The sequence below is a fragment of the Thermobia domestica genome, chromosome 9 (genome assembly GCF_964235325.1).
Source record: "Thermobia domestica chromosome 9, izTheDome1.hap1.1, whole genome shotgun sequence".
NCBI lineage: Eukaryota > Metazoa > Arthropoda > Insecta > Zygentoma > Lepismatidae > Thermobia > Thermobia domestica.
The window spans coordinates 14,949,268-14,974,272 of record NC_137462.1 but is presented as its reverse complement, the minus strand read 5'-3'; the positions used below and the strand labels follow the sequence as shown (position 1 = coordinate 14,974,272).

At 35.8% G+C, this 25,005-nt stretch overlaps 1 protein-coding gene across 2 annotated transcripts in view; it reads right to left on the bottom strand.

The window, feature by feature from the left end:
• The window catches only part of LOC145693898 (uncharacterized), a 37,073-nt gene extending 13,049 nt beyond the window's left edge, over nucleotides 1–24,024 (bottom strand). The window contains exons 1-8 of one of the 2 annotated variants that reach the window (XM_081770065.1): nucleotides 23,893–24,024; nucleotides 19,333–19,521; nucleotides 18,134–18,178; nucleotides 16,938–17,126; nucleotides 15,055–15,102; nucleotides 9,081–9,269; nucleotides 8,231–8,278; nucleotides 1,866–2,054 (exon numbers count right to left, since the gene is read on the bottom strand). In XM_081770065.1, the coding sequence (XP_081626191.1) occupies nucleotides 1,866–2,054; nucleotides 8,231–8,278; nucleotides 9,081–9,269; nucleotides 15,055–15,102; nucleotides 16,938–17,126; nucleotides 18,134–18,178; nucleotides 19,333–19,521; nucleotides 23,893–23,974 (979 nt within the window). In that variant the 5' untranslated portion in view covers nucleotides 23,975–24,024. The remainder of the gene's footprint in view (nucleotides 1–1,865; nucleotides 2,055–8,230; nucleotides 8,279–9,080; nucleotides 9,270–15,054; nucleotides 15,103–16,937; nucleotides 17,127–18,133; nucleotides 18,179–19,332; nucleotides 19,522–23,892) is intronic. The other variant, XM_081770066.1, reaches the window with a different exon arrangement.
• Nucleotides 24,025–25,005: the final 981 nt, after the last annotated feature.

Sequence of the window (25,005 nt, the reverse complement as noted above, 5' to 3'; positions counted from 1 at the left end):
GGCGATAGTTTCTTTGAAATGCATTTGGTAGTCCAAGAATGAATTTCATCTACACCGACGGGGATCGATTCACAACGGGATAACATGTGTTTTGAATCTCAGGTTAAGTTGAATCTCAAGTTCACATCTCATATAGCCTCGACGCTGAACGGGAATCGCCAAGCTAGAAATCAACCAATCATCCATCTACAATGTTATTTCTCAATTTAAAACTGAAATGGTAGATATATATACAACTTCTCATGTACATATTGATCTCCATAGAAAAAACATGGCAATATGTGGAAAGAAACTGTTTGTATACGGATTAAATTGGCAGCATCCCAGTTATATATTTTAGTACGTCTTTATTCTTAAATTCAATTCATTAACTACTTCCGGTTTTAATATTGATCATCATAGTAATAGGTAATAGATACTAAGATATGGTTCGGTATATGAATTCAGTGTTTCAAGAACAGAATTCACTTTGCTGCTACTTTTCTATTGAAACCGGAAATGGTAGAAATTTACTGGCAGTTCTGCTTGTATATTAATTCTCTGTAATTTGGAAGTCTACTGTAACTCCACAATGTAAAATGATCTGGTTTCATATCAATTCTCTGTAATTTGTAAGTCTGCTATAGCTTCACAATGTGAAATGATCTGCTTCTATATTAATTATCTGTAATTTGGAACTCTACTGTAGCTTCACATTGTGAAAGTATCAGCATTTATATTAATTCTCTGTACTTTGGAAGTTTATTTTAGCTTCAAAATATGAAATGATCTGCTTTTATGTTAACTCTGTAATTTGTAAGTCTGCTGTAGCTTCACAATGTAAAATGATCTGCTGTCATATAAATTCTCTGTAATTTGTAAGTCTGCTATAGCTTCACAATATGAAATGATCTGCTTTTATGTTAACTCTGTAATTTGGAAGTCTACTGTAGCTTCACAATTTGGAATGAATCTAACTTATTTTAAGTTCAATAAATAAACGTTAATCAAATTTACAACTTACAACAGTACATTGGAATTCCTCATGAACGAAATAAGTAAACGATAAAACAAAATCTTCTGATGAAATAAATGCTTATTCAGTACTCAGTGGTGTCAATACTGTAATATTCGGTAGGGTAAGGGTACATGGGTTTTTCTCTCACCTTTTTTTTTTTAAAGCAAAACATGTTTATACAGTGTGTACACAAGATTATAAATAAGTAAGTCTCTAAAAGTTATTTCCTCTATAATTAGACCTCCTGCCCGTTGCAGCTGAGAGGTTTTGAGGTTTGCTGGTTAAGAGTAATCCTGCCGGTTACAGCTGGGTCTAAAGGAACCTCATGCCCGTTGCAACTCAGAGATAGGATTAGAGAAGTCTCTCATGCTCGTTGCACGTTGGAGAGAAGGAATTATCTGTAGCCCATTGCAGCTCAGAGATAGGTATAAGATGACCAGTTGACAACTGATATCTTCTGCTTTGAGGTGTTCGTTTTTATAGCCAATCTTCGGAGGCTAAGCTTATGGAGGGGTCGAAGGGGTGTTCATCGAATCTCTTCGTATTCTCTTCGTGTTCCATCGGTGAAGATAGCATCCGTCGTCTGCTTGTTGGTGCTTGTGCCGAAGCACATGGTTTCGTTTACTCATATGAGGGAATATTACAATACAGTACAACAGTATTAATCTATTATTCAACAAAGTTTAAAAGAGAATTTTTAAAAAAACGAAATCACTCGAACATATTGAATAACATCTATTTTCATGTTCCACCTTACTATCGATACAAAAATGTGGTAATATAGTATAATAAAAAGCATATTAGTTCATACATAATAAAAATATATTACAAAATACTAATATATAATATAATCATAGAATATCCTTACCTATACAATCTTCCTTCGGTACGCATTTCTTCTTTTTCAGGTCGTATCTATATTCGTCTTTGCAGAGGCAACCGTTTCGTGGTCGTTTACAAGTGTTTGGGCAACCTGTTCTACAGCATAGCTTCTCACAATAATCATACGGATCTCCAACAGAAAACCATTCCACTTTGTATTCTTCGGGGGCACAGCCTGTGCAAACATAAAGTTAATTTCTGAATTTAATGTAAGTAAAACAGTGTACTTATATCCTCGTAGAATACATAAAACATTGTTTAAAACTAGAAAACTACAATTTATTTTTCTAAATAAGTTTCTATAAAATGTAGCGCATTATCATTGAGTGTACCTGATTTCTGTGTAAATTTGGGAGTTATTCACGTACACTGAGATAAGAAAATGTCTGGGGCGTATGTAAAAACGTAGGTTGCATCTGTAAATCCTGTAGTTTTTAGACTTAACGTACAGCAAGCGTATAACTGAAAAAGTATGTTTTATACGTACTATCCGTATAAGTGTTCCGAATAAACTTACATTACGTACGAACAAAAGAACTGTATATAGGTGGTCAGGATCTTACACACAAGTGGACGTACCGTATGTAACATATACATGACGTATGTAACATACGTATATATATGTAATATAAAGAAGACTTTTAGATGTCATACATCTTGCAACGGTACGATGTAACATCTAAGCGGGAAAACTATGTAGCATATAGATAACGTATGCTCCGTACTGATTTCTGTACTAAGCAAGAGGATTCCGTATATTTGTGCAATATACTGCGGTCCGAATAATGGATTTTTCTGTGTATATATGTGTTTTCTCGTTAGATATGCAAGCAAAAGCTCTGTAGCCCAAGGAAGTTTTTGAATGATCGTACATCCTTTGTTTTACATCTTCTTCCCTTTATACCTCCGTTTACTAATTGATGAGTGGATGAAAGTGTTTAGCAAAATCCCTTTCCGTGTAGAGTAGCGTTTCTGTGGGTATTTAATTTCAATGTGGTTCTTGAAAATACAAATTTATTATCGAAAATTGCGAGCATAGATAATATACGTAATGTGACAATCAAATGATTTTCAGCAATAACTTTCGTTCTTTCCGTAAAGCATTTTTTTGACAGGATTTAAAAAATAGTTTATTTTCTTGGGAAATAAAGATAAGAACTATCTCTCTACTGGCTTGATCCTTATCATTTAAAACCAGTTTTACAAGGTAGTAGATGTCTAGGATAAACCTAATGAGGTAAGGTTCGTGTTCCGGTTAAAGTGTAATGGTAAGTCAAAAGAAATTGTTATAAATGTTGTTGGACACATATTGATAGGGGTTTAGATATTGAAACTATTTTATGCGTTACTAAAACGAGTCCTATACAATTAGTCTTTGCCCGCAGGTAAGTCTAAATATATAACAAGTATTTATGGAGCCAAAAATAGACTTTTATGTCTACCATTATCCCTGTGCTGAAACCGCTGTCCTATTCGTAGCTTCAAGTTTTTCTTATGATTTACGTCACAGCCTCATCTTGACCTGATAGTGATAGCTTCTTTGTTTATTTTCAGTGGCGAACACAAAGGAGATTTTCTCGTTGTTGTAATTTCCCTCAGTAAGATATTACGTAAAATATGAATTATTTATACTCACATGCCTGTTTCATAACGTTAATAGACAGTGATGAAAATGTAGAACCAACATAAGTAATTTTCTTCTGCCATTTGTTGTGAACTTTCTAGAACTACCATTCAGTGGTAAGTAACAAACGTTTACCTTTTTCCGTGCAAAATGGATTTTCGTTTTGATAATTTTTACTACGCTTTAATCATTATGAACTACTATTTGAGTGTTATAATTTCCGTATGTTTCTAGAAAGTGTTAAAAATCAACAACCAACTTAATTATTCTTCTTCTTCCGCCATTTGTTGTCAACTACAATACATACCTTTCACTGATAAATATTTTTGTTTTGATTTTCGTTTACATAGTGTAATTTGTAAAAAAAAAAAAGAAAAAAAATCACGTATGAAGAACATGTGATGAGGTTTAAGTAATATATATCAGTATGCAAGGGCGCCCATCAGGGAAGCAAGGTGGGGCGCTTGCCCCCCCAGGGGAAATTGTACTTCAGAATATCAAAAATCCAATGGAATTTTTACATTAGTTGCAGCAAAATTTGAAACTATTTTTGAAACGTCGCTTAAACTTGCCCCCCTTGGAAACCACAACATGGGCGCCCTTGTCAGCATGGGTTCCCAGATATAAAGAGCAATCGATTATCATTTTCGAATGATGAGATGAGAGAAGAAAATACACGTTTATCGTGAAAAGAAAATCAAATTGGAGATTTCAACGGATTTACACATTCCATGGACACTACACTCCCTCTCCAGCAAAAAAATATTTTTGGCTTTGTAATTATCTTTTCGTCTGATCATCCCTTATATCCTACACTGTCCTACCGAGAGCAAATTTAAATTGAATGTTTTTATCAGATTTTCTAGAGCTGTCTTCGAATTTTCTACCTACTCCGGAAAATATAAGATCTGTCCGGGAAGTAATGTCACCAATTCTACAAATACGAAACAATGATTTATTTACATAATAATACCTGAACATTAAAATTCTTCAAAATAGTGTCCTCTTGCGTCGATACATCTTTACCAGCAAGATTTAAAATCTGAAATTTCATTCTTGAAGACTTGTTCAGATAGTAGTTTCAACCCATTTTACAAGCTGTTTCCATGTCGTCTATTGTTTTGTAACGATGTTCCTTCAGGAAGAATCGTTTCTGAAATATACAACGTTTCGGCCAGTAAACGAACACTCATTTAACGATCTATTGGCGAAAGTTCTTTCGCACGAGTTATATTTTTGTCGTTCGAGGAGGTTGACGGGTGTCCAGCGCAGACTTCGTCGTTGACCTCTTCACGGCCTTCCAAAGATGCTTTCTCTCATCTCTAGACTTGGCTTTGTAATAAACGAATCCCTGATGGGGTAGTGAACTAATGGAAAAGTTTCAACTGTTGATTTACCGACTTTCGCCAAAATTTGATCCCATATATATGTTCCAGTGTAGGCTGCATCGCGGTTTATACAAGTGACGAAACAGACGTTTACGAAATCGCTCGTCCTTCACCTCCGAGAGCTCAGAGACAAATGTTAAAGCACTCGCTAGGCAATTCAGTTATGTCAACATCGATCCCGGAGGATAGAGTGCGCGGCAATGTACAGTCACTTTACAATAACAGGTATGACATTACTTTCCGAACAGGCATTGTAACGTAGTTAACTGAAGGGTGAACATCAACATTTATTACTTCCCCGAAAATAGCTGAACGATTTTGGTCATATTTCATAATTCAATTTTTCATTAACAGCATGTATAAATTGTGTTTCTACTAAAGTACGGGTACAATATGACCAGGTTCGTGAGGAAAAACTTAGTTATCACATTGGAAAAACTGGAACCAATACGTGTTGATATACCAAGTTATAAATTGAAATAAATTGGGCCGCTTAAAGTAATATAAGGATTTCGTAGTTAAAATGTATGTGAAATATATTTATTTCATGTAAAAGGTAACTATTTATTATATGAAGTTTGTATTCATCAATAAATAGTTTCAAAAACTAAAATTGGAAGTTCGGAGCATTGAAAGTCACACTACATATGCTCGGAGAGTTTTACAGAGCTCTTTAGTTGACTGTGTGGATGAGAGGTTACATTCTTTTCAGTGAGACTATATGAAATCTGGATCTGTAGATTGACAAAGAGATCATCCAGGCGCCCTCTGATGGCTTACAAGCGATGTACAGAACAAGGCACGATCAGATCCGACTCAAACTTCGCCCAGAGAACACATAATTGAAAAGAAGAAAAAATGCCAAATTGGAGCTGCCCCCATTCAGAAACACCGGGGGATATGCTCCACAACATAACGCATCAAGCGACAATATGATATAAGGTAAACATCCCAAGATACCAGTTTATGTTGGAAACAGAAAGGATAGGCAGCACCAGGATATCTAAATATTTGATATGCTATAACAGTGACTTGGCGGCCATCTTGAAAGCCGCCATCTTGGATATAGCGTAAGGTATTGAAATGAGAAGCGGGGTGTATGATATATCAATGTAAGGTAAAATGCAAAAGGAAAACCAATGATGTAACAACGAAAAACATATGTGTAATGGTATGGACGGGACGAAGTGTAGAAGACTCGGGCAAAACAAACGTGTATTCGAAGGGCAGAATAATAGGGCAAGACTCCACGATAAATGGTACGCGACAAGTAACTGCTACAGTGTCTGTGCATGGAAGTGCATCCGCCTTGACAGATTATGACTTCCGAGGATATTGGTGCCTTTCTCTGATATTGTGACTGTTTGGGACCGTCATGAAACAGTGTAGCAAACCGTGCAAAGGAAAAGATACATTCGTAAAGAAATGTAAGCTAGAACAAGACTGGCCTTTCCCATCCGTACGTACTTTGTTTGAGATAGTGTTCTTTAAACAAACGTGGGCCGAAGTGTCTCTTGTCCACACGAAACAACAAGAAAATTGAACAAGAAACGTACAAAACGGTGTTCAGGAGTGGACTTCAGTCACAAGTAGGTCGCGTTTTTGATCACCAATCCAAGATGATATGTCCTACACTCCGGAGTGAGGTGCCGAATTGCTGTTCCATAAGAGGTAGTCCTTTGTAGATTATGTAGTCTCCAAACAAGTGATCGTATCGCGGGTTGTAATTGTGGTTTTCATTGTTCCAAACGGAATCCCAATATCCTCGGAAGGCATAATCTGTCAAGGCGGATGCACTTCCATGCACAGACACTGTTGTAGTTACTTGTCGCGTACCATTTATCGTGGAGTCTTGCCCTATTATTCTGCCCTTCGAATACACGTTTGTTTTGCCCGAGTCTTCTACACTTCGTCCCGTCCATACCATCATACATATGTTTTTCGCGGTTACATCATTGGTTTTCCTTTTGCATTTTACCTTAAATTGATATATCATACACCCCGCTTCTCATTTCAATACCTTACGCTATATCCAAGATGGCGGCTTTCAAGATGGCCGCCAAGTCACTGTTATAGCATATCAAATATCTTGATATCCTGGTGCTGCCCATCCTTTCCGTTTCCGACATAAACGGGTATCTTGCGACGTTTACCTTATATTGTCGCTTGGTGCGTTATGTTGTGGAGCATATCTCCGGTGTTTCTGGATGGGGGCAGCTCTATTTTGACATTTTTTCTTCTTTTCAATTATGTGGTCTCTGGGCGAAGTTTGAGTCGGATCTGATCGTGCCTTGTTCTGTACGTGGCTTGTTAGCGGTTACGATACGCACCTTTGACGTAGGAGACCAGGGTTCGATTGCCGACAGGAGATCATGTGCTTGACATTCCACATTAAGCTGTAGGTCCACGTTTGATATAGTCTTGCTGCTGAAAGGGACGCTAAAATCAAATCAAATCAATCAATCAATAAGCAAAACAAAATGAGCCTCCACTGGGAACTGAACCCGATCTCTCGTTCTGAATATGTGAGCAATAGCAATATGACTACGAGAAACCGTACAGCGCTCTCTTCGTTCTAATCGTAAGTTGTATTTTGTACGGAAGATCGAGTTGGACCATACTAGTATGTAGAGTAATTTATACTGCCATGTATGATTGAGACCAGGGACGTACGGAAGGGGGGGGACACGGGGGTCCGGACCCCCCCCCCCCCGAAATTTCGACTTTTTAAAAATTTAGCCTAATTTTAGGGGCAATTTTAGCAATTTTAATATAAAATAGCTTCATATTTAGTTTGAACCCCCCCCCCGAAATAAATTCCTGGGTACGCTACTGATTGAGACTAAGACACGGTACATTTCTAATCGCTAAAATTCAGCTGAATGGTCCATTTCAGAGTTAATATCGAAAATAAATTGTATGAAGAGGCATTAACTTTGTCAAGATTGTGCAGATATGCTCACAGCACTAGTAGTGTTTCTGTCTTCTCCGGAAAACCTTTATTTAACTCATTGAGGGGCAGAAAAAGGAGACTAACCTTTTGAGTGAGACATACGTAATATTTTATTTGTCATGTTTTTCAAAAGACAAATATTCTCCTATTCACAGTTAATGCTCATACCATTTATTGAAAAATATATTTTTTAAGAAAACTTAAGTGGTTTGGGTTTCTAACCATCAGCATCAAAGCGTACAAGAGATATGAGAAAAGGTGGGTAGTGTAAGTGATCACCGCCGTTCAAAAATGGCGTTAGAATCATCTGCAATCAACTAAGTTACGATTATTTATTAGTCTGTTTAATAAAGACAAAAGATACTTTGTACACATCGTTCTCTTACCTTCATCTGAAGTATCAGGAGGTGCAACAGTGGTCGTTGGTTTCTTTTCTGCAAAGAGAATAAATAAGTAAGAAAAACTATATTAAGATATCTGATATTATACCTCCGCATGTAAAATAGAAATATATATATATATATATATATATATATACTGTTTGTCGAAAATACAACTTAATTTGATTCAATAGATCTGATGTTAAGGTTGCAGATGGCATAACATCGATTCAAATAATAATAATTTTGCAAGCTAATAATAACATTGTGTTTTTATTTCTCAATTTCTAAATTACAAAGCAATATTTTGTACATTACTAAATGGAAAAAGACCATTTCTTGTCTATTACTCACATTCATAATCCACATCATATGATAATGTACAATTACTAATATCATACAGTATATTACATGTTTCGCTAAACTAGGTGTTGTCTTGAAAAGAATTGCGATATGTGTGGAAACGTTGAATTTTAATCAAACTGAATGGCTATGTTCTAAAGCCTTCCGATAACTCTAAATTTTTTTTTAACAAAGAGTAAAACATTAATTCGAGTCTAGAACTCCAAGAAGAAAAAGAAAAGAAATTCTAATTGGAGATAAGAAAGCTGTTTAACGGGAGAAAGTGCAGTGGATTGTTTAAAACCATGGGAATAGTAACGTATTTGTAAAAGGTGTATTTTGAACAAATCACTCAGTGGTGAAAGAAGTTAATGGAAAGTCTTATACAAACATCTAAACTAAAAATTAATAAAAGAAAACCTACATATTAAGCAAACTGATTTTTGTTCTAAGAGTTTAAAAAAAAATTGGAAAACTTTACAAGAGATTAAATTTAATTACAGAATATCCATACCTTCACATTGTTCCTTCGGTACGCATTTCTTCTTTTTCAGGTCGTACCTATATTCGTCTTTGCAGAGGCAACCGTCTCGTGGTCGTATACAAGTTTTTGGACACTTCTTTTTACAGCATAGGTTTTCACAATAATCGTACGGATCTCCCACAGAAAACCATTCCACTTTATATTCTTCGGGGGCACAACCTGGGCAAACACAAAAGAAATTTCTCAATTTAATCTCAGAGAAAAAAAAACATTACATCTTTGTAGAATTCTTCTTATAACCAAAAAAGAAAGAAAGAAAGAGAAGCCACACTAGTTCCTAATAGTAAACAGTCACGCTAATATATTTTGGAGCCTGTCGTATCGCTTGCCTGTCCAACAGTAATTACTTTCCAAATTTTGCTGTCGCTTGCGTGTTGAACGATAATGAATGTTGGAACCTGTGTTACGGTTTGTCTGTTGAACGCTAATGGATATCGAAACCTCTGCTATCGCTTACCTGCTTGATACTAAGAAATATCTCGAGTAGTGTGATGCTCAATTGTAAATTGGTTCAATTTAATTATCTCAAACTAGAGGAAGTTCTATAATCATATTTAGATTTCAACATATTTTGTATTCCAATAATAAAACTTGGTACGACTTAATTTGAACTTAAACTGTCTTGCTTCAATGTAATTTTTTTTTCAGAATGTATAAAAAAGCAAAACAGCTCTGCCACTTTTTCGCCCACTACCTTCGAACATCGATATGTCACCTGAGACGTATCTGGAAGATCAAAAATTGTCCCCATCAGCATCGGCGATCTTCTGCCAACCTTCCTGAAGGCCACGGATTCCATCGCGGTAGAACTTGGTGGGCTGTGAAGCGAAGAAACTATCAAGTGCATTTTGCATCTTTACAAGGGATTTTAACTTGCGTCCTCTAAGGTGATTGTCCAAATAATCGGACAGTGCAATGTCCGGGGAGTATGGCGGATGCAATAGTGTTTCGCATCCAAATCGTAGAATGGTGACAGTAACAAGAGGACCCAGAAGTGCTCCAGAGTTTTGAGGTTTTCTTGAACACGGCTCAACTGCTGACAGTACACAATTATATTGATGCTCTGACCAGCTCGTAGAAGTTTTCGACGCACGATGCCGCGAGCAGTCCAGCAAATACACAGGAGGACTTTCTTCTGCTGGAGTGCTGTTTTGGAACCAGTTCGTGAGACGCTAACTAATGATGACGGCACCATAGAGCTACGTACAGGGCCAACTTTCCATCACATATAACCACACTTTTAGGAAATGACTCCGTCAGAAGAGGTAGCAAAGAAATGCAGGTGTTTCCTCGCCTTGCCTTCTGGTCCGGAATCAAATCATGTGAACCCATCAATCCAACTTGTAGTGCTTCCCAAGTTGATGGAAGTGCTGCCAAATGGTTTCCCCAGTCACACTGAATTATAGTCTCAGTTCCTCACATCTCTGGCCACTGTTCACCTCAATTGCTGCCTGAAGATCTTCATTTTGTGAATGTGTTGGCTTCCGGCTAGTGGTGCGTGTTCGAGTGTTTCGTCACCGTCCTTAAACTTGTTAAACCACCACTGCACTGTCCATGTCTTCACGACGCCCTCACTAAAGTCCTGGCATATCTTCCGCCCCGCTGCAGCGATGTTTGACCTCAATTTGAACTCATACAACATATACACCCTTATAACTCTCTCTGGAGGCTCCATGTTCACTCTGTCCTTACGCAAGTTCACGATGTAACTGAAGTGCCACAACCAGGTGTTGGATATAGCCACACCAACAACCAACCTTTGCCTTATCTCCATTCGCACTCAACTCATGGTGCAAGGGCCAATTAAACACAGGCATCCAGAAAAGCGACAGATCTTTTTTTGGTTACCTTTATAGGGATTGAACTGAAGGAAAAAATCTACATTTCGAGTATGTTTTTTGTAGTTGTATAAAAATAATAAATTCATGTTTTACTCCCATTAGTTATTCATCTGCATTAACTGAACTCATTACATGGAATGTTTTACAACTCGATTTCGCTTCTCTAAATCCCAATCTGTTTTTGCTCATCAGAGAAAGATGCTCAATCAGTATTTGAGATTGAATTTAGCATCCCTTTCAACAGCGAGGGTACATTAGACGAGAACTTACAGCTTAACATGAGATTCTAAACACATTAGCTTGCACATGGAATCTTAGCCTGGTTGCCCATATGAAAGACGCAAAGCTACCTGCTTAGCACGAGGGAGATCCTCAGTCTGAAGGAGATTGGAATCATAAAATTGACTCTTAGATCAGAACAAAACACTAATCTGTCTATTCATAGGTATCAGGTATCTGAGATGGTAGAGGGACGCATGACGTTCCCCGAACAACTGGTCTATCTTTGCCGTTGCAATTTTTCAGAAAGGGGGGGGGACAATATAGATACTATATGGGGCTGGGGAAAAAGCGTCACCCGGCGTTCCTCCTCGCTTTTATCACAGCAATTACGTGAAAGTATTAGCATCATTTTGAGCTGATGAAGTGATAGCTTCTTTATTATTACCAGTAGCGCACGCTAATGGGATTTTCCTGGTTTTAATTACGCTTCGAATAAAATATTTTGTAATATTATGTAATTAAGGATTAGCCGCACTATGATATGTATAATAACATTGTAACTATAACATTGAAAGATTGAATCACGTTTAACCAGTTGAGATCCTTAGTAGGTAAGTTGTTAGTGAACGCGTCTTTGGTGTCGGAGACCCAGATTCGATTCCTGGTGGGGGTTTATGTGGTTCGGATGCCACGTTAATCAATATGTCCACGTCCCATATAGCCTCGCTGCTGAAACTTAAACCCAACTCAACAAATCATCTCTAAAGAAGTCCTGAATGTTCCACTGTCATTGAGTGATTGTCTCCCAAAGAGCTATTTCAAAAGAGCCTATTTTAGTATTAAAGTCTCGCTGTTTTAATAACAATTTGACTTAATTTTGAGTGATATTGTTGTTGTCATTGCTTTACAAGTCTGGTCCCAAATGAATTGGATAATTGAAGCGCTTGAAAGATAAAGGTGTCATGTTACATTTTTTCGAAATGTTGCATTCTGGCTGTTCATGCACGTGTTATATGCTACTTATGCTACCTAACACATTATTTGGTGAGCCCTAGTCCTAGTGCAAATATTTAGAAACGATGAAGATGGTATATTAACGGACAAAGTTGTGAAAGTCAATTTTCCCATCATATTCAATTTGTTACATAACACCTTTATCCTCCAAGCGCTTCAATTATTTACAAGTTCGTTATTCATTTTATTTGAAAATGAATCGGGAAATGTGTATTTGTGGTAAATTTCATAGCAAAAGAATTATAAATACGGAAATTAGAATTAGTAACACAAAATGTTGCTGAATGGACAAGAAAGTTTTATTTTTGTTTTATTGTTCTTATTTACTTCTTTTTTGACAAGAAATGTTCCACATATATGTCTTTGCTGATTATACACATACTAACATTATAAGAAATACTGGGCTTATTCGTTATCGATTTATATTACTACAACAACATATTTATATACATGCGACAATAATTTTGAACGTGAGTGTACCTTACCTGCCAAAAAGAAATGGATTTTTGGTTTTATATTCTTTTAGTCCGTCTACCCGTTCATCCTCATGCAAACGTGTTCACTTGAATACTATGGCCTCTATTCATGGTATGGGAAGCAAATTTAAATCGAAGGTTTTTATAAGATTTTCTAGAGCGTGCTTCGAAATTTCTTCCTACACTAAGTAAATACAAGGTTTCTCCAAAAAGTAATGTTACCTAACACTATAAATATGAAAAGAAAATAATTTATTTACAAACTAATAAGAATAATAAAACCTATACATTAAAGTTCTTCAAACTGTTGTCCTCTTGATTCAATATATTTTTCAAAGCTGAATTTCCAATGTGCAAAGGGGGGCCGTGGTGGCTCAGTGGTAGAGCGTTCACCTCTGGTGTTTAGGGTCCCGGGTTCGATCCCACCACCAGTGGTCTTTGTGGTGGACAAACACCGTGTGCGTGGGTTTCCTCGGGGTTCTCCAGTTTCCTCCCGCTTTCTTCATTCCACCACTTCATTCATTTCTCATAATCAGCGTCTCCTTTAGCCTAACCGGCATAACCATGGGACGTAAAACTCAAAGATTTCATTTCATTTCATTTTTCCAATGTGCAAAGGCATCCTGGAAAGCCAGTTCAGGAAGTGAGTTTAAACCTATTTCACAAGCTACGTTCACGTCGTTTATTGTTCTGTAACGATGTCCTTTCAGGGCACATTGTTTATGAAATATTTAACATTTCGACCGTTAAACGAACACTCATTCGACGGTCCGTTGCAGTTGTTCCCTCATACGAGTTACATTTTTTCTGCTTTGAGGAGGTTGACAGGTGTCCTCGACCATTTTGCTTCGTCGCCCACCTTTTTAATGCCTTCCAGAAACGCCTTATGCCATCTGTAGACTTGACTTTTGTCATCCCTGAAGGATCGTTGAACTACTGGAAAAGTTTCCAGCTGTAGACTGCCAACTTTTACACAAAATTTGATCACGTATCTTTGTTCCAGTGAGCGCTCCATCGCGGCTTGTACAATCCGCGGCAAAAAACCTGCAACATGAGCATATAAGTTTATTGTGAAATGACGAAGTCTTTTGCTCCAAAATAAGTGTGCACGGGAGGAGGCCGAGGTTTATCTTGGCGTGATTCGTTTCACTTAGACGTTATGTTCATTCCCTGTGCTGTTATACGTAGTTTCACAATAAACTTATATCCTCATGTTGCAGGTTGTTTGCCGCGGGTTGTACAAGAGACAAAACAGAGGTTTACAAAATCGCCTGTCCTTCACTTCCCAGATCTCGAACACAACTAAGCAGAATGGCCATAGGGATTTTGATCATATTTCATAATTCAATGTTTCATTAATAGCACTACAACATGTAAGTTGTTTTTCCTACGAACAATACGTGTACAATATAAACAGATTCGTGAGCAACAACTTAGTAAACAAAATGGGAAAATATGGAACCAATACATGTTGGTATGTCGATTTATAGATTGACGTAAATGGAGGTTATTTAAATTAATATAAAATTCTCGTATTTAAAATGTAAGTGAAGTATATTTATTTCCTGTTACATGTAAGACTGTATGAAGATTATGTTATGCATCACTAAATCATTTCAGCAATAAAATTGGGAGTTCGGGGCATTGAAAATCGCACTATATATGCTCAGAATGTTTATAAAGATCTTTTGTTGACTGGGTGGATGGGAGTTTAGCCGTATTTTCAGTACTGATACTATATAAGACCTGGATCTACAGATTGACAAGGGATAATTCGGGAGCTCCTTCATGGCTAAGCTGTTACTGAACGCGCCTTGGCATCTGAGACCGGGTTCGATTCCCGGCAGGATCTCATGTGGCTCGGATTCCACGTTAAGCTGTAGTTCCAAGTTTCATATAGCCTTGCTGCTGAAAGGGACGCTAAATTCAAATCAATCAATCAATCAATGGTATCTTTCGAACTAAATGAGTTCCTACTGGGAACTGAACCTGCTCTCCCATTCTGGAGCTTAAGACAATAATCATATGACTACGGGAAACCATTCAGCACTCCCTTGTCCCTATTGTCTTAAGTTGAACCCATGGCAACATCTGAGTAATTTATACTGTCATTTATGATAGACCCTAAGATACGATACATTTCTAACCAACAAAAAGCCAAATAAGTGATCCATTTGAGAGTTAGTATCCAAAATAGCTATATGAAGAGGTATAAAGAGGACTTTCTATAGCGATTGTGCAGATGTGCTCATAGCTGTAGTAGCATTTCACTGTTCTCCCGGAATCATTTATTTAAATATTGTAAGAACTATCTGCGACCAAATGAGTTACGATTATTTATTACTCTGTTTAATAAACACAAAAGATACTTTCTAGACATCATTCACTTACCTTCATCTGAAGTATCAGGAGGTGCAACAGTGGTTGTTGGTTTCTTCTCTACAAAGAGAAACTATATTAACACATCTGATATTATACCTGCACATTTAAAACAGAAATGTAATACTGTTCCCAACGATAATGTATATTTAGTTGTACTTTATATATATATTTAGTCATAGGGCAACAAAAACAATCTTCTGGTACCTTATGATAACAAATCTTGTAACCAGATTTGTTTAAACTTGTTTTATTTATGCTGTTAAAGATATAATAAGTGAGGAAGTCATAAGTGATTGAAGTATATTTCCAATTTCTGTGAAATGAACGATTAGTATTAAGGACATACAAAGTTTAGAAGTAACAAAAATAGTTTAATTTATTGAAATAATTATCGTGATAAAGTTTGGTAATTATTAAAGTAATTTTAATCGGACTGGGAAAGTAATATATAATTATATATATGTGTGTTGCATGTTCGCCAGCAAAATTAAATGCAAATTAATTTTCTTCAGTACATTTGATGCCAAAGAATTCTAGATGACATAACATCAATTCAGATAATAATAATTTTGCAACCTAATAGCAACATTGTATTTTATTTGCCAATATGTAAATTACAAGACAATAGTTTGTGCATTAGTAAATTAAAACGGACCATTTCTTGACTTTTACTTACAATTTTAGTCCATAAAATATGATAATGCATAATTAAAAAGGGATATTGTGTATTACATTTTTCGCATTATTTGTTGTCTTAATAAACAAATAACAAAATAACATAAGAAAATAAAAAAAAATAACAAAAATCTACCGAAAGACAAGACATTGCGGTATCTATGTTAACGTTAAATTTTAGTGTAATTGAATGACTCTATCCTAAACCCTTCCGATATTTCTAAAAATAACATAAGAGGCTGACTTACTAAAAATAATACAAAATTCACCATTTGTCTATTGGTTGTTTTTCGTAAATGAAAGGAGATAATGAACTGCAACTTACCACAATCATAGATAATGTTATTCTTTAACAAAACATATGTACCTGAAGAATTTTCAATGTTGCATGCATAGAAATTACAATGTTGCCAAAATAACATTTCCACCAAAATCTAAGTTAAGGCAGCGACTACTGGAACGAATTCAATTGCATTTGATTATATATCATGTTGTTTTGGTGTCCTGTGAACTACTTTCTAAATAGCATTATAATTAATTTTAATAATTGTACGTTAAAACTATTTTCTTTATGAAACTAAATACAACTATTATTTAAAATGTAGTTCAAAGGATTCCAAGACAATATGATACGTAACTAAATGCAGTTCAGTTCGTTCCTCTAGTTGCTGCCTTAACTTAGATTTTGGGGGAGTTGTTATTCTGGCAATACTGTAACTTCTATGGATAGCAACACTGAAAATTCTTCAGGTTCATATTTTCTATTGTAGAATGACATTATCTATGATTGTGGTAAGTTGCATTTCATTATCTCCTTTCACTTACGACAAACAACCAATAGACAAATAGTGAATTTTGTATTATTTTTAATAAGCCAGGCTCTTAAGAAGGAGAGAAAACATTAATTCGACTCTAGAAATCTAAGAAGAAAAACAAAGAAATTCTATGTGGAGATAAGGTAGCTGTTTAATGGGATAAAGTGCAGTTGAATGTGTTAATTCATATGAATGGAAATGTATTTGTAGAATGTGGATTTTTGAACAATTTATTCAATGATGAAAGAAACTAATAGAGAATCTTGTAGTAACATAACATCTAAGTTAAAAATTAATAAAAGAAAACCTATAGATCGGGTAAAGCGACTTTGGTTTTAAAAGTTCAAAAAGAAAATTTGGAAAACTTTAAAGTCATTGCATTTAATTACAGAATATTCATACCTTCACATTGTTCCTTCGGTACGCATTTCTTCTTTTTCAGGTCGTACCTATATTCGTCTTTGCAGAGGCAACCGTCTCGTGGTCGTATACAAGTTTTTGGACACTTCTTTTTACAGCACAGCTTTTCACAATAATCGTACGGATCTCCAACAGAAAACCATTCCACTTTATCTTCTTCGGGGGCACAGCCTGTGCAAAGAAAAAATGAATTTCTCAATGTAACTGAGAATTGAAAATCTGAGACCTTTGTAGAACTCTACTTACCCAACCAGCAAACGCCAAGTTACATCTTAACAGTCTTACTAAAAATGTTGTTGTCTCTTGCATACTTGACGCTAATAGATATCGCCAGCAAGCAAGGCAATTTATCGTCTTAAAACTGATGGGATGATTAATTGAAAATTGTTTCAAATTAATTATTTGAAAGTAGAACAAACTTTAACGCCATATTTAGATTTCAGCATATTTTTGTATTCCGATAATAATATTTTGAGACTACTTAAATTGTTGATAAACTCTGTTCCTTCGATCTATTTTTCTCAGAGTCTATAATGATGATACTCAACATAAGCATACTTCGGTGTCTATTATTAAATAAACTACAGAATTGTATATTTAAGCACTTTTTTGTAGTCCTATAATATGGGTACGAAATGTCCAGTTATAACATAATTAAATCCGGGAGAAGCATTCGAGATAACACATTGATAGAATAAATGGACAACATATGTCGATTCATCACTATACAATAAGTTGATCTCAAAGAACAAAAGTTTTAACATTTTTTAAAATAGTAACATAAGGGTTTTCAATTTAAAATGAGGACGAAATATTGTTGTTTCATGCACAATGTAAGCATTTACTATATGAAATTTATATTTTGAATATGTTATGCGATCCATATGAGCTCCTGTCGGAAATCGAACTAGTACCTCCCACGCCAAAGGTGCGTACGATAACCGTATACCCACGAGTGAGTTTTAATTCGGAGTTAGAAGCGTAAAGAAAGTGTATAAGGTCGTATCAATTTCCACAATGATCATGCAAATATTTGTAAAGCACTAGAATAATCTATTTCTGCATTTGTTGAAGATCATTTATCCAAATGGCGTAAGAACAAACGGAAAACAAATAATTACAATTATCTTCTACGCTGTTTAATAATAAAAATATTTTTAAAGTCTTATTTTGCTTACCTTCCTCTGAAGAATCAGGAGGTGGTGTAGTAGTTGGTTTCTTTTCTACAAAGACAAAGAATATTGAACACATCTGTTATCGTATCTGTCTTGTTAATGTTGTTCGTTAGCAAAACTAAACAGATTTTATCATCCTTTACTATACCTCATAATAAACAGATGGATATGACATAACATCAATTCAAATAATAATAATAATAATAATAATAATAATAATAATAATAATAATAATAATAATAATAATAATAATAATAATAATAATAATAATAATAATTTTCTAACCAACGTACAGCAACATTATATTTATTTGTTAATTTCTAAATGTTTAGTCAATAATTTGTGTATTATTGAATTAAAAGGTACCTTAGATACGTAGCAATCTCTTGGCTTCAATTTGCAGTTTTTGTTCAGATTGCATGAAAATGCATAATTATTAATAACAGAATATGTATTTCATTCTTCACTAAACTAGACCATATCTTATAAAGATTTACCAAGAGTTAAGATAGTGCGGTAAATAGGATTACATTTGGATTTTAATGTAGGTGAATGACTTTGTTCGAGATCTTCCTGATATTCCCAAAATCAAATAACTGGAAATGAGCAAGATCCTTAACTTGAGGTTACAAATTTAACAAGAAAGATAGGTTAATCTTTTAGGGAGATGAGAGAGTTGTTTAATGGGGGAAAAAACATCAATAGGACGTTATAAATGATAGAAATAATAATGTATTTGTATGAGTTAGCTTTGAAATATGTAAATCACTCTGTAATGAAAGGCATAACTATAACTAAACCTCTATTAAATTAATATTTTAAAATACTTTAAAATTATCCTAAAAAAAATTATGAAGTCTTAACATTTCAAATTTTGGAAGGCTTATCGAAGAGTGGAGATGAAACAAAGTAACAATGCAGTTCTACAGATAAATCAAAATGGCTCATTTCGAGACTTTCAAATTGAAGATACTGATTTTAAGACTTCAACTACGTAGCACCAAATGCTATTTCAGATAGAATTAAACAGATTTACAGATACTCAATTATGTCGAAGCGTCTTTACAAGAAGCAATCTCTCTCGCCAAAATAATATATTAATAGTGACGTCATCCTAGTCCGGAAAATCATGGAAATTACTACGTACCAATTGGCATAATAAAATATAATTATTACGAATAAAAGATACAGAATACACTTACCTTCACATTGTTCTTTCGGTACGCATTTTTTCTTTTTCACGTCATATCTGTATTCCTCTTTGCAGAGACATCCATTACGTGGTCGTATACAAGTCTTTGGACACTTCTTTTTACAGCACAGATTTTCACAATAATCGTACGGATCTCCCACAGAAAACCATTCTACTTTATATTCTTCAGGAGCACAGCCTGTGCAAATATAAAATTAATGTCTAAATTTAACTGAGTAAATATATTCTTACATCTTCGTAGAATTCTTCTTATAATCAAAAATGAAATAAAGAGAAGCCACACTAATTCCTAATAGCAAACAGCCACGCTATTGGATGTCGAAACCTGTGTTATCGCTTGCTTGATAAACGGTAATGTATGTCGAAACCATTTCTATTGCTTGCCTACTGAACGCTAATGGATATCGAAACCTGTGCTATCGTTCGCCTACTGAACGCTAATGGATATCGAAACCTGTGTTATCGCTTGCCTACTGAACGGTAATGGATGTAGAAACCTGTGCTATCGTTCGCCTACTGAATGCTAATGGATATCAAAACCTGTGCTATCGCTTGCCTACTGAACGCTAATGGATGTCGAAGCCTGTGCTATCGTTTGCTTGCTGAGCGCTAATAGATGCCATTAACATGCATTAAATCGACTGTAACGATGTAATTGCAAATTGTTTCATATTAATTTTTTTCAAAGTAGAGCAAGTTCTGTAACCATATTTAGGTTTGAGCATAAGTATGTTGAGCTTTGTGTAATCGCATGTTGATTGTTAAAAAAAAAAAACTCAAAATAAATAAACAAATACATTTCTAAAATTAAACAATTTCCTCTTTTAACTAAACTCGATTTTAATATACAACCGTTCTACAATACGTCCGTCACTTGTGCACAGCATAGTTGAAAAGTGTAAGAACTTGTCTTTGGTTTCATAAATATTATGAACAATAACACGCCAGAAAAATTTCTGTGTATATGTCAAAAAAATTAGCCATGATATTGTGCTAGATTCGAAACCAGTTTTGATATGCCCGCTTTAACATTATATGTAATATAAGAGTTGTGGGTGTTCAATTTAAACCAATATAAATTTTAACAAATATACTTCTTATTTTTCTCCGAGATAAAAATGTATAAGCCTTTTCTAAAACGTCACGGAGGTAAGGAAACTTATTACCACAGCTGCTGACACGCTATGAGCCTCTAAATACGCGATTTGACAGGGTGTTTACTTCCAGAAAGCTGATGCCCCTTGCACTGACAGTGAATAAATGGCTTAGTTGGGTGGCAAACACTCGCAGTAACTTTCAGTGACAAGAAAAAAGCAACACATTGCTGTGTAAAGAACGTGCTATGGCGTTGTTCTATCCTTTGTGCAAACCTGATTTTACCTAACCATCGATAACCCATAGTCCTTAAAAGTAAGAAATAAATTACTAATATTATTTAACACTTGAGAACAGACAAAAATGTATTTTGAAAGAAAGAAACGGAAGTGTAAACATACATAATCGAACCTGACTTTACCTGACCTACCCTAACCCATAGACAATAATTGAAGATAATGCACGAAAAGTGCAAGGAAGCAATTACTAATAATATATGTGAACATATAGAAATATATTTTAAAAGAAAATAGTTGCTCCCTCAGTGTCTCGAACCCATTGCCTTGTATTTCAAACACCAACACCACCAGGCAAACAAGTCAAACTTGCACATATTGGTCCGTTCATTGTATTCGAAATTGGAAGAAGATGGCGTCAGAATCGGACAATTAGTTCGTAAAATAATAGGCGTGTTATACACAAGCATAATCCCTTGAAGAACACATCGCGGTCGGGGAATAATCCACATTATCAAAAGAAAGAAACAAAAATGTAAAAAGTACATGACCACACCAAGCCTCCACAATGTATTTAGAAAGAAATAATAACTTGAATCTCGTATGAGCCGAGATTTGAAGCTGGGTTGTTTCATTCAATAAGCTTACAATTTACTGATTTCTCCACGCCAGAGCTTGCAAGCTGTATTTATACTGCAACGCTACGAGATGTCATTAATGCGTGGATTACTGATGCGGCCACCTTCAAGAACTAGGACTCGTTTTGTAGATTTAGGAAACTATTCGTTTAATCTCCGATTAATCCGATATATATATATATATATATAAAAGGTTGAAGGGACCAAGACCGAAAAACTTAGGGGGGTGATTCTACAGCTAAAAGCACGGGAAAAGTTCCAATAAACATAGGTCCAACGCGGCGGTGTTTTCAAGTAGAAGCTGTGCGACGTTTCGCCGGCCACCTTTTAAGTGCAATTTCTGCCTGACAAATAGAGATATTGACATCGGGTGAGAAGAATGTAAAAAAAAAGTCATATCCCACCAAAATGATGGCGCAAACAGAAAGGAGCAGATTCTGCAAAGAAACTCCCAAGGGGGCTCACAGACTGCACAAGGGGCCTCCCCAAAGGAAGAAGGGTCACCAAATGAGATGCAGTAGGGGACGTTAAAATGAGCAATACATACAAACGTAAAATGACCTGATTATGTTTAGCGTACCTACTGAATGACCGATTGGTACGTGCAAATTGGGATTCCCTGGGGTTGACCATACCCTTTACATTTTAGCAAGGTAATGTGTAGTGGTACTTTCGAATTCTGAAGATGCTTTTTTTGCCATGATCTTTACATTTTCACTTCCCTTCTCGTCACTTTTTATCTTACTGGTAGCGCAATAATCAACATCGTCCCCCAATTCCTACACTTTTCTGGTTCGGACTCTGTTGGACACAATAGTTGCGAGTGGTACCATCGTTCCAATAAACCGCCTTGTTCATGGTGTATTCTGTCGTATACAATGCTCCCCGACGCTGCAGTGGGGAATCCCCATTTGCACATTCCAATCGGTCTTTCAGTACGTACGCTAAACATTTGACGTCGTTTGACGTTGTACGTTTTATTCATTATCACGTCGCCTATTGCATCTCATTTTATGAATCCCCTCCTCCCGATTCATAGGAGAAAGTTTGCCGGGAGTTGAGACGAGACGAGACGAGAAATAATTCTTCGAAAACTGCAACGAGACCAGATTTATACATAAGTTACTAGACGAGACAACATATTCAAATTTCGTTTCTCATACGGTCTCGTTGGCATTACCAACGTAAAGAATGTGTAGCACACTATGATCGTTGTGTAAATGAAACTGTCGACTCTGTGGAAATATGATCCTTACACTTGTATATGTCCTCATAAATATAGTTTTATTAACTAAGTCATGCGCGCCGAGTACGTGGGTGCTCTGGGACTCCATCACCCACAAGATGTTTAGTTTGATAGGAACAAAGTAATAATAAGCAATTAAATTATGTGAGATGGAAGTTAAAACTTCTAACGTCTAAAACATAATTGTTTGTTTTAAATATGTTTGTGCAAACGCAACCAAGCAACACACTTTACTTCACTTTGTAGTTTATGTTCACAAGAAAATCCTTGTAAGTTGTTTGTGCAATACCATTAAAATTATTTGCTTTAATGAAGATTTTTCTGATTTAATTTGTATGAATGTGGTATTTTCTTTTAGACGTAGGGTGCCTCTTGCAATTATTATCCATGATGTAAGTTGTTTAAAGTATAGACTTAACCTACGCATGACTGTTACGATTCCATATGTTGAGCATATTCATTACAGTAACTTATCCTTAACCTTGGACCCGGGTTTGAACCTGTTTTTCTTGCTTTTAAGTCAGCCGCGTTACCGACTGAGCTAGAGCAACTCCAACTTATCCTTATAGTAACGGTATATTTTACTTTATCACAGCACTGCCATTTATGACAGTGTTCATAAAAGATTTTGACTAAAAGGAAATCAATTTAAAAATATCGAGATTCCTCTAAGGAAATCTATCAAAAGACTATCAAGACTCCCCTGAAAACATATAACACATATTGCTATTGATATGCACCCAGGGCGTAACTTGTGGGGGCAGGGGGCAACTGCCGCAAAGGGAAGCTCCCGCCGGTCGAGTGGGGCCCATTTAAATACAAAACCTTCTTACTCTATGTACGATACGAACATGAAATTTAAAATGAAGCATCAAACAGGTTTAGTACATTACATAAACAAAACAGCACACAAAAGATAAATAAACAAAAATTGAGTGGTCGACAGACTTCAGTTTAAAATATTTATATCAGAGGCACTAGAAAAAAATATTTATTCGTATGGCTTTGAAATTTGCTAATTTTGTAGCCTTCATTAATTTGTTATATATGGAACGGGCCCAGAGACATAATTAACGGCCCTGCAGACCTTGCCATGAGGGAGAGCCCACAGGCTCCGGGGACCAAAAAAAAGTAAGAGAAAGATGGAAAGAGGAAGCACAAGAATTAGAAAAACAACTTTTCTAGGGGGCTCAAATATGCGTATTAATGCTTGTCCCTCCAGAAAAAAATTCTAAGTTACGGCGCTCTTTTCACCCACATAAATTTTGAAAAGTCGGTGCCATAGAATTAAGTAATACTATTGTGTGCATTTATAGGATATTTCAAGAACTTACCGTCATCTTCGTCTCCTAAAGTAGTGTGCCATATGTATAAACTGATTACGAAAAACAGAGCAACTTTAGGAAATTCAATCATTGCCACTTATCATGAATCTCTACGTAATCGTCCTATATGGTGATCATTTTACTCTGTGGTGATAAATATACTGTTCGGAAGTTACGTTAATGAACCGAACGTCACATAAAATCGCATCATTAGAAGTATCCAGTTGTAAACAGGAGCATAAAAAAGTGTAATGTCTTTTTCATTGTTAACCGCTACTTTACATGATTACATTGACTTTAATTATTGTGTTTTGGGAAATAACATTACCAAATGAATAATTGAATACCATTACGTAACTTGACCTCTCTGTAATCGTGAACAATTAAAATTGTATTTGTTCAATTGAAGATATAGTCTGGGTCATCACATTTGTACAAACTAATTCTTGTGCTGGAGGAAGATTACTCTGCCGGATGCTTTGTTGTTAGTCCATAAAATAGGAGAAAACATGTGGTTTGTAATGCTTCATTTGTTGTGTACATGTAATGATTGTATAATCGATATTAATTTCCTTTTATATAATGGTTGAAAAGTCCTATTATGCACTCTCAGAAATTCGGAACGAGTTCACAAGAAACATATTCAAATTATTCATTAATTGAATAGTTATTGTTGACTTATCACAGCACTTATCTAATTTCCTAAAACATGGTCATTACAGAAAAAAAAGTTCGTGAAATTATAAAGGTAACCAAGAAACTTATGTCCCATTTTGTGGAAGTTTGTGTTCAATTGGCCCTCACATCGTAAGTTGAATGCGAATGGAGATAAGATGAAGATCAGTTGTTGGTGTGGGTATATCCAATATGCTATCTGCTTGTGGCAGTTCAGTTACTCCGTGAACTTGCGTAAGGACAGAGTGAACATGGAATCTCCGCAAAGCGTCATAAGGGCGTGTATGCTGCACAAGTTCAAACTGGGGTGAAACGGCGCTGCAGCGGGGCGAAAGATATGCCAGGACTTTGGTGAGGGTGTCCTGACTACGCGGACAGTGCAACGGACGCTGCATATAACAAGTTTAAGGACGGTGAGAAAACACTCGAAGACGCACCACGTACCAG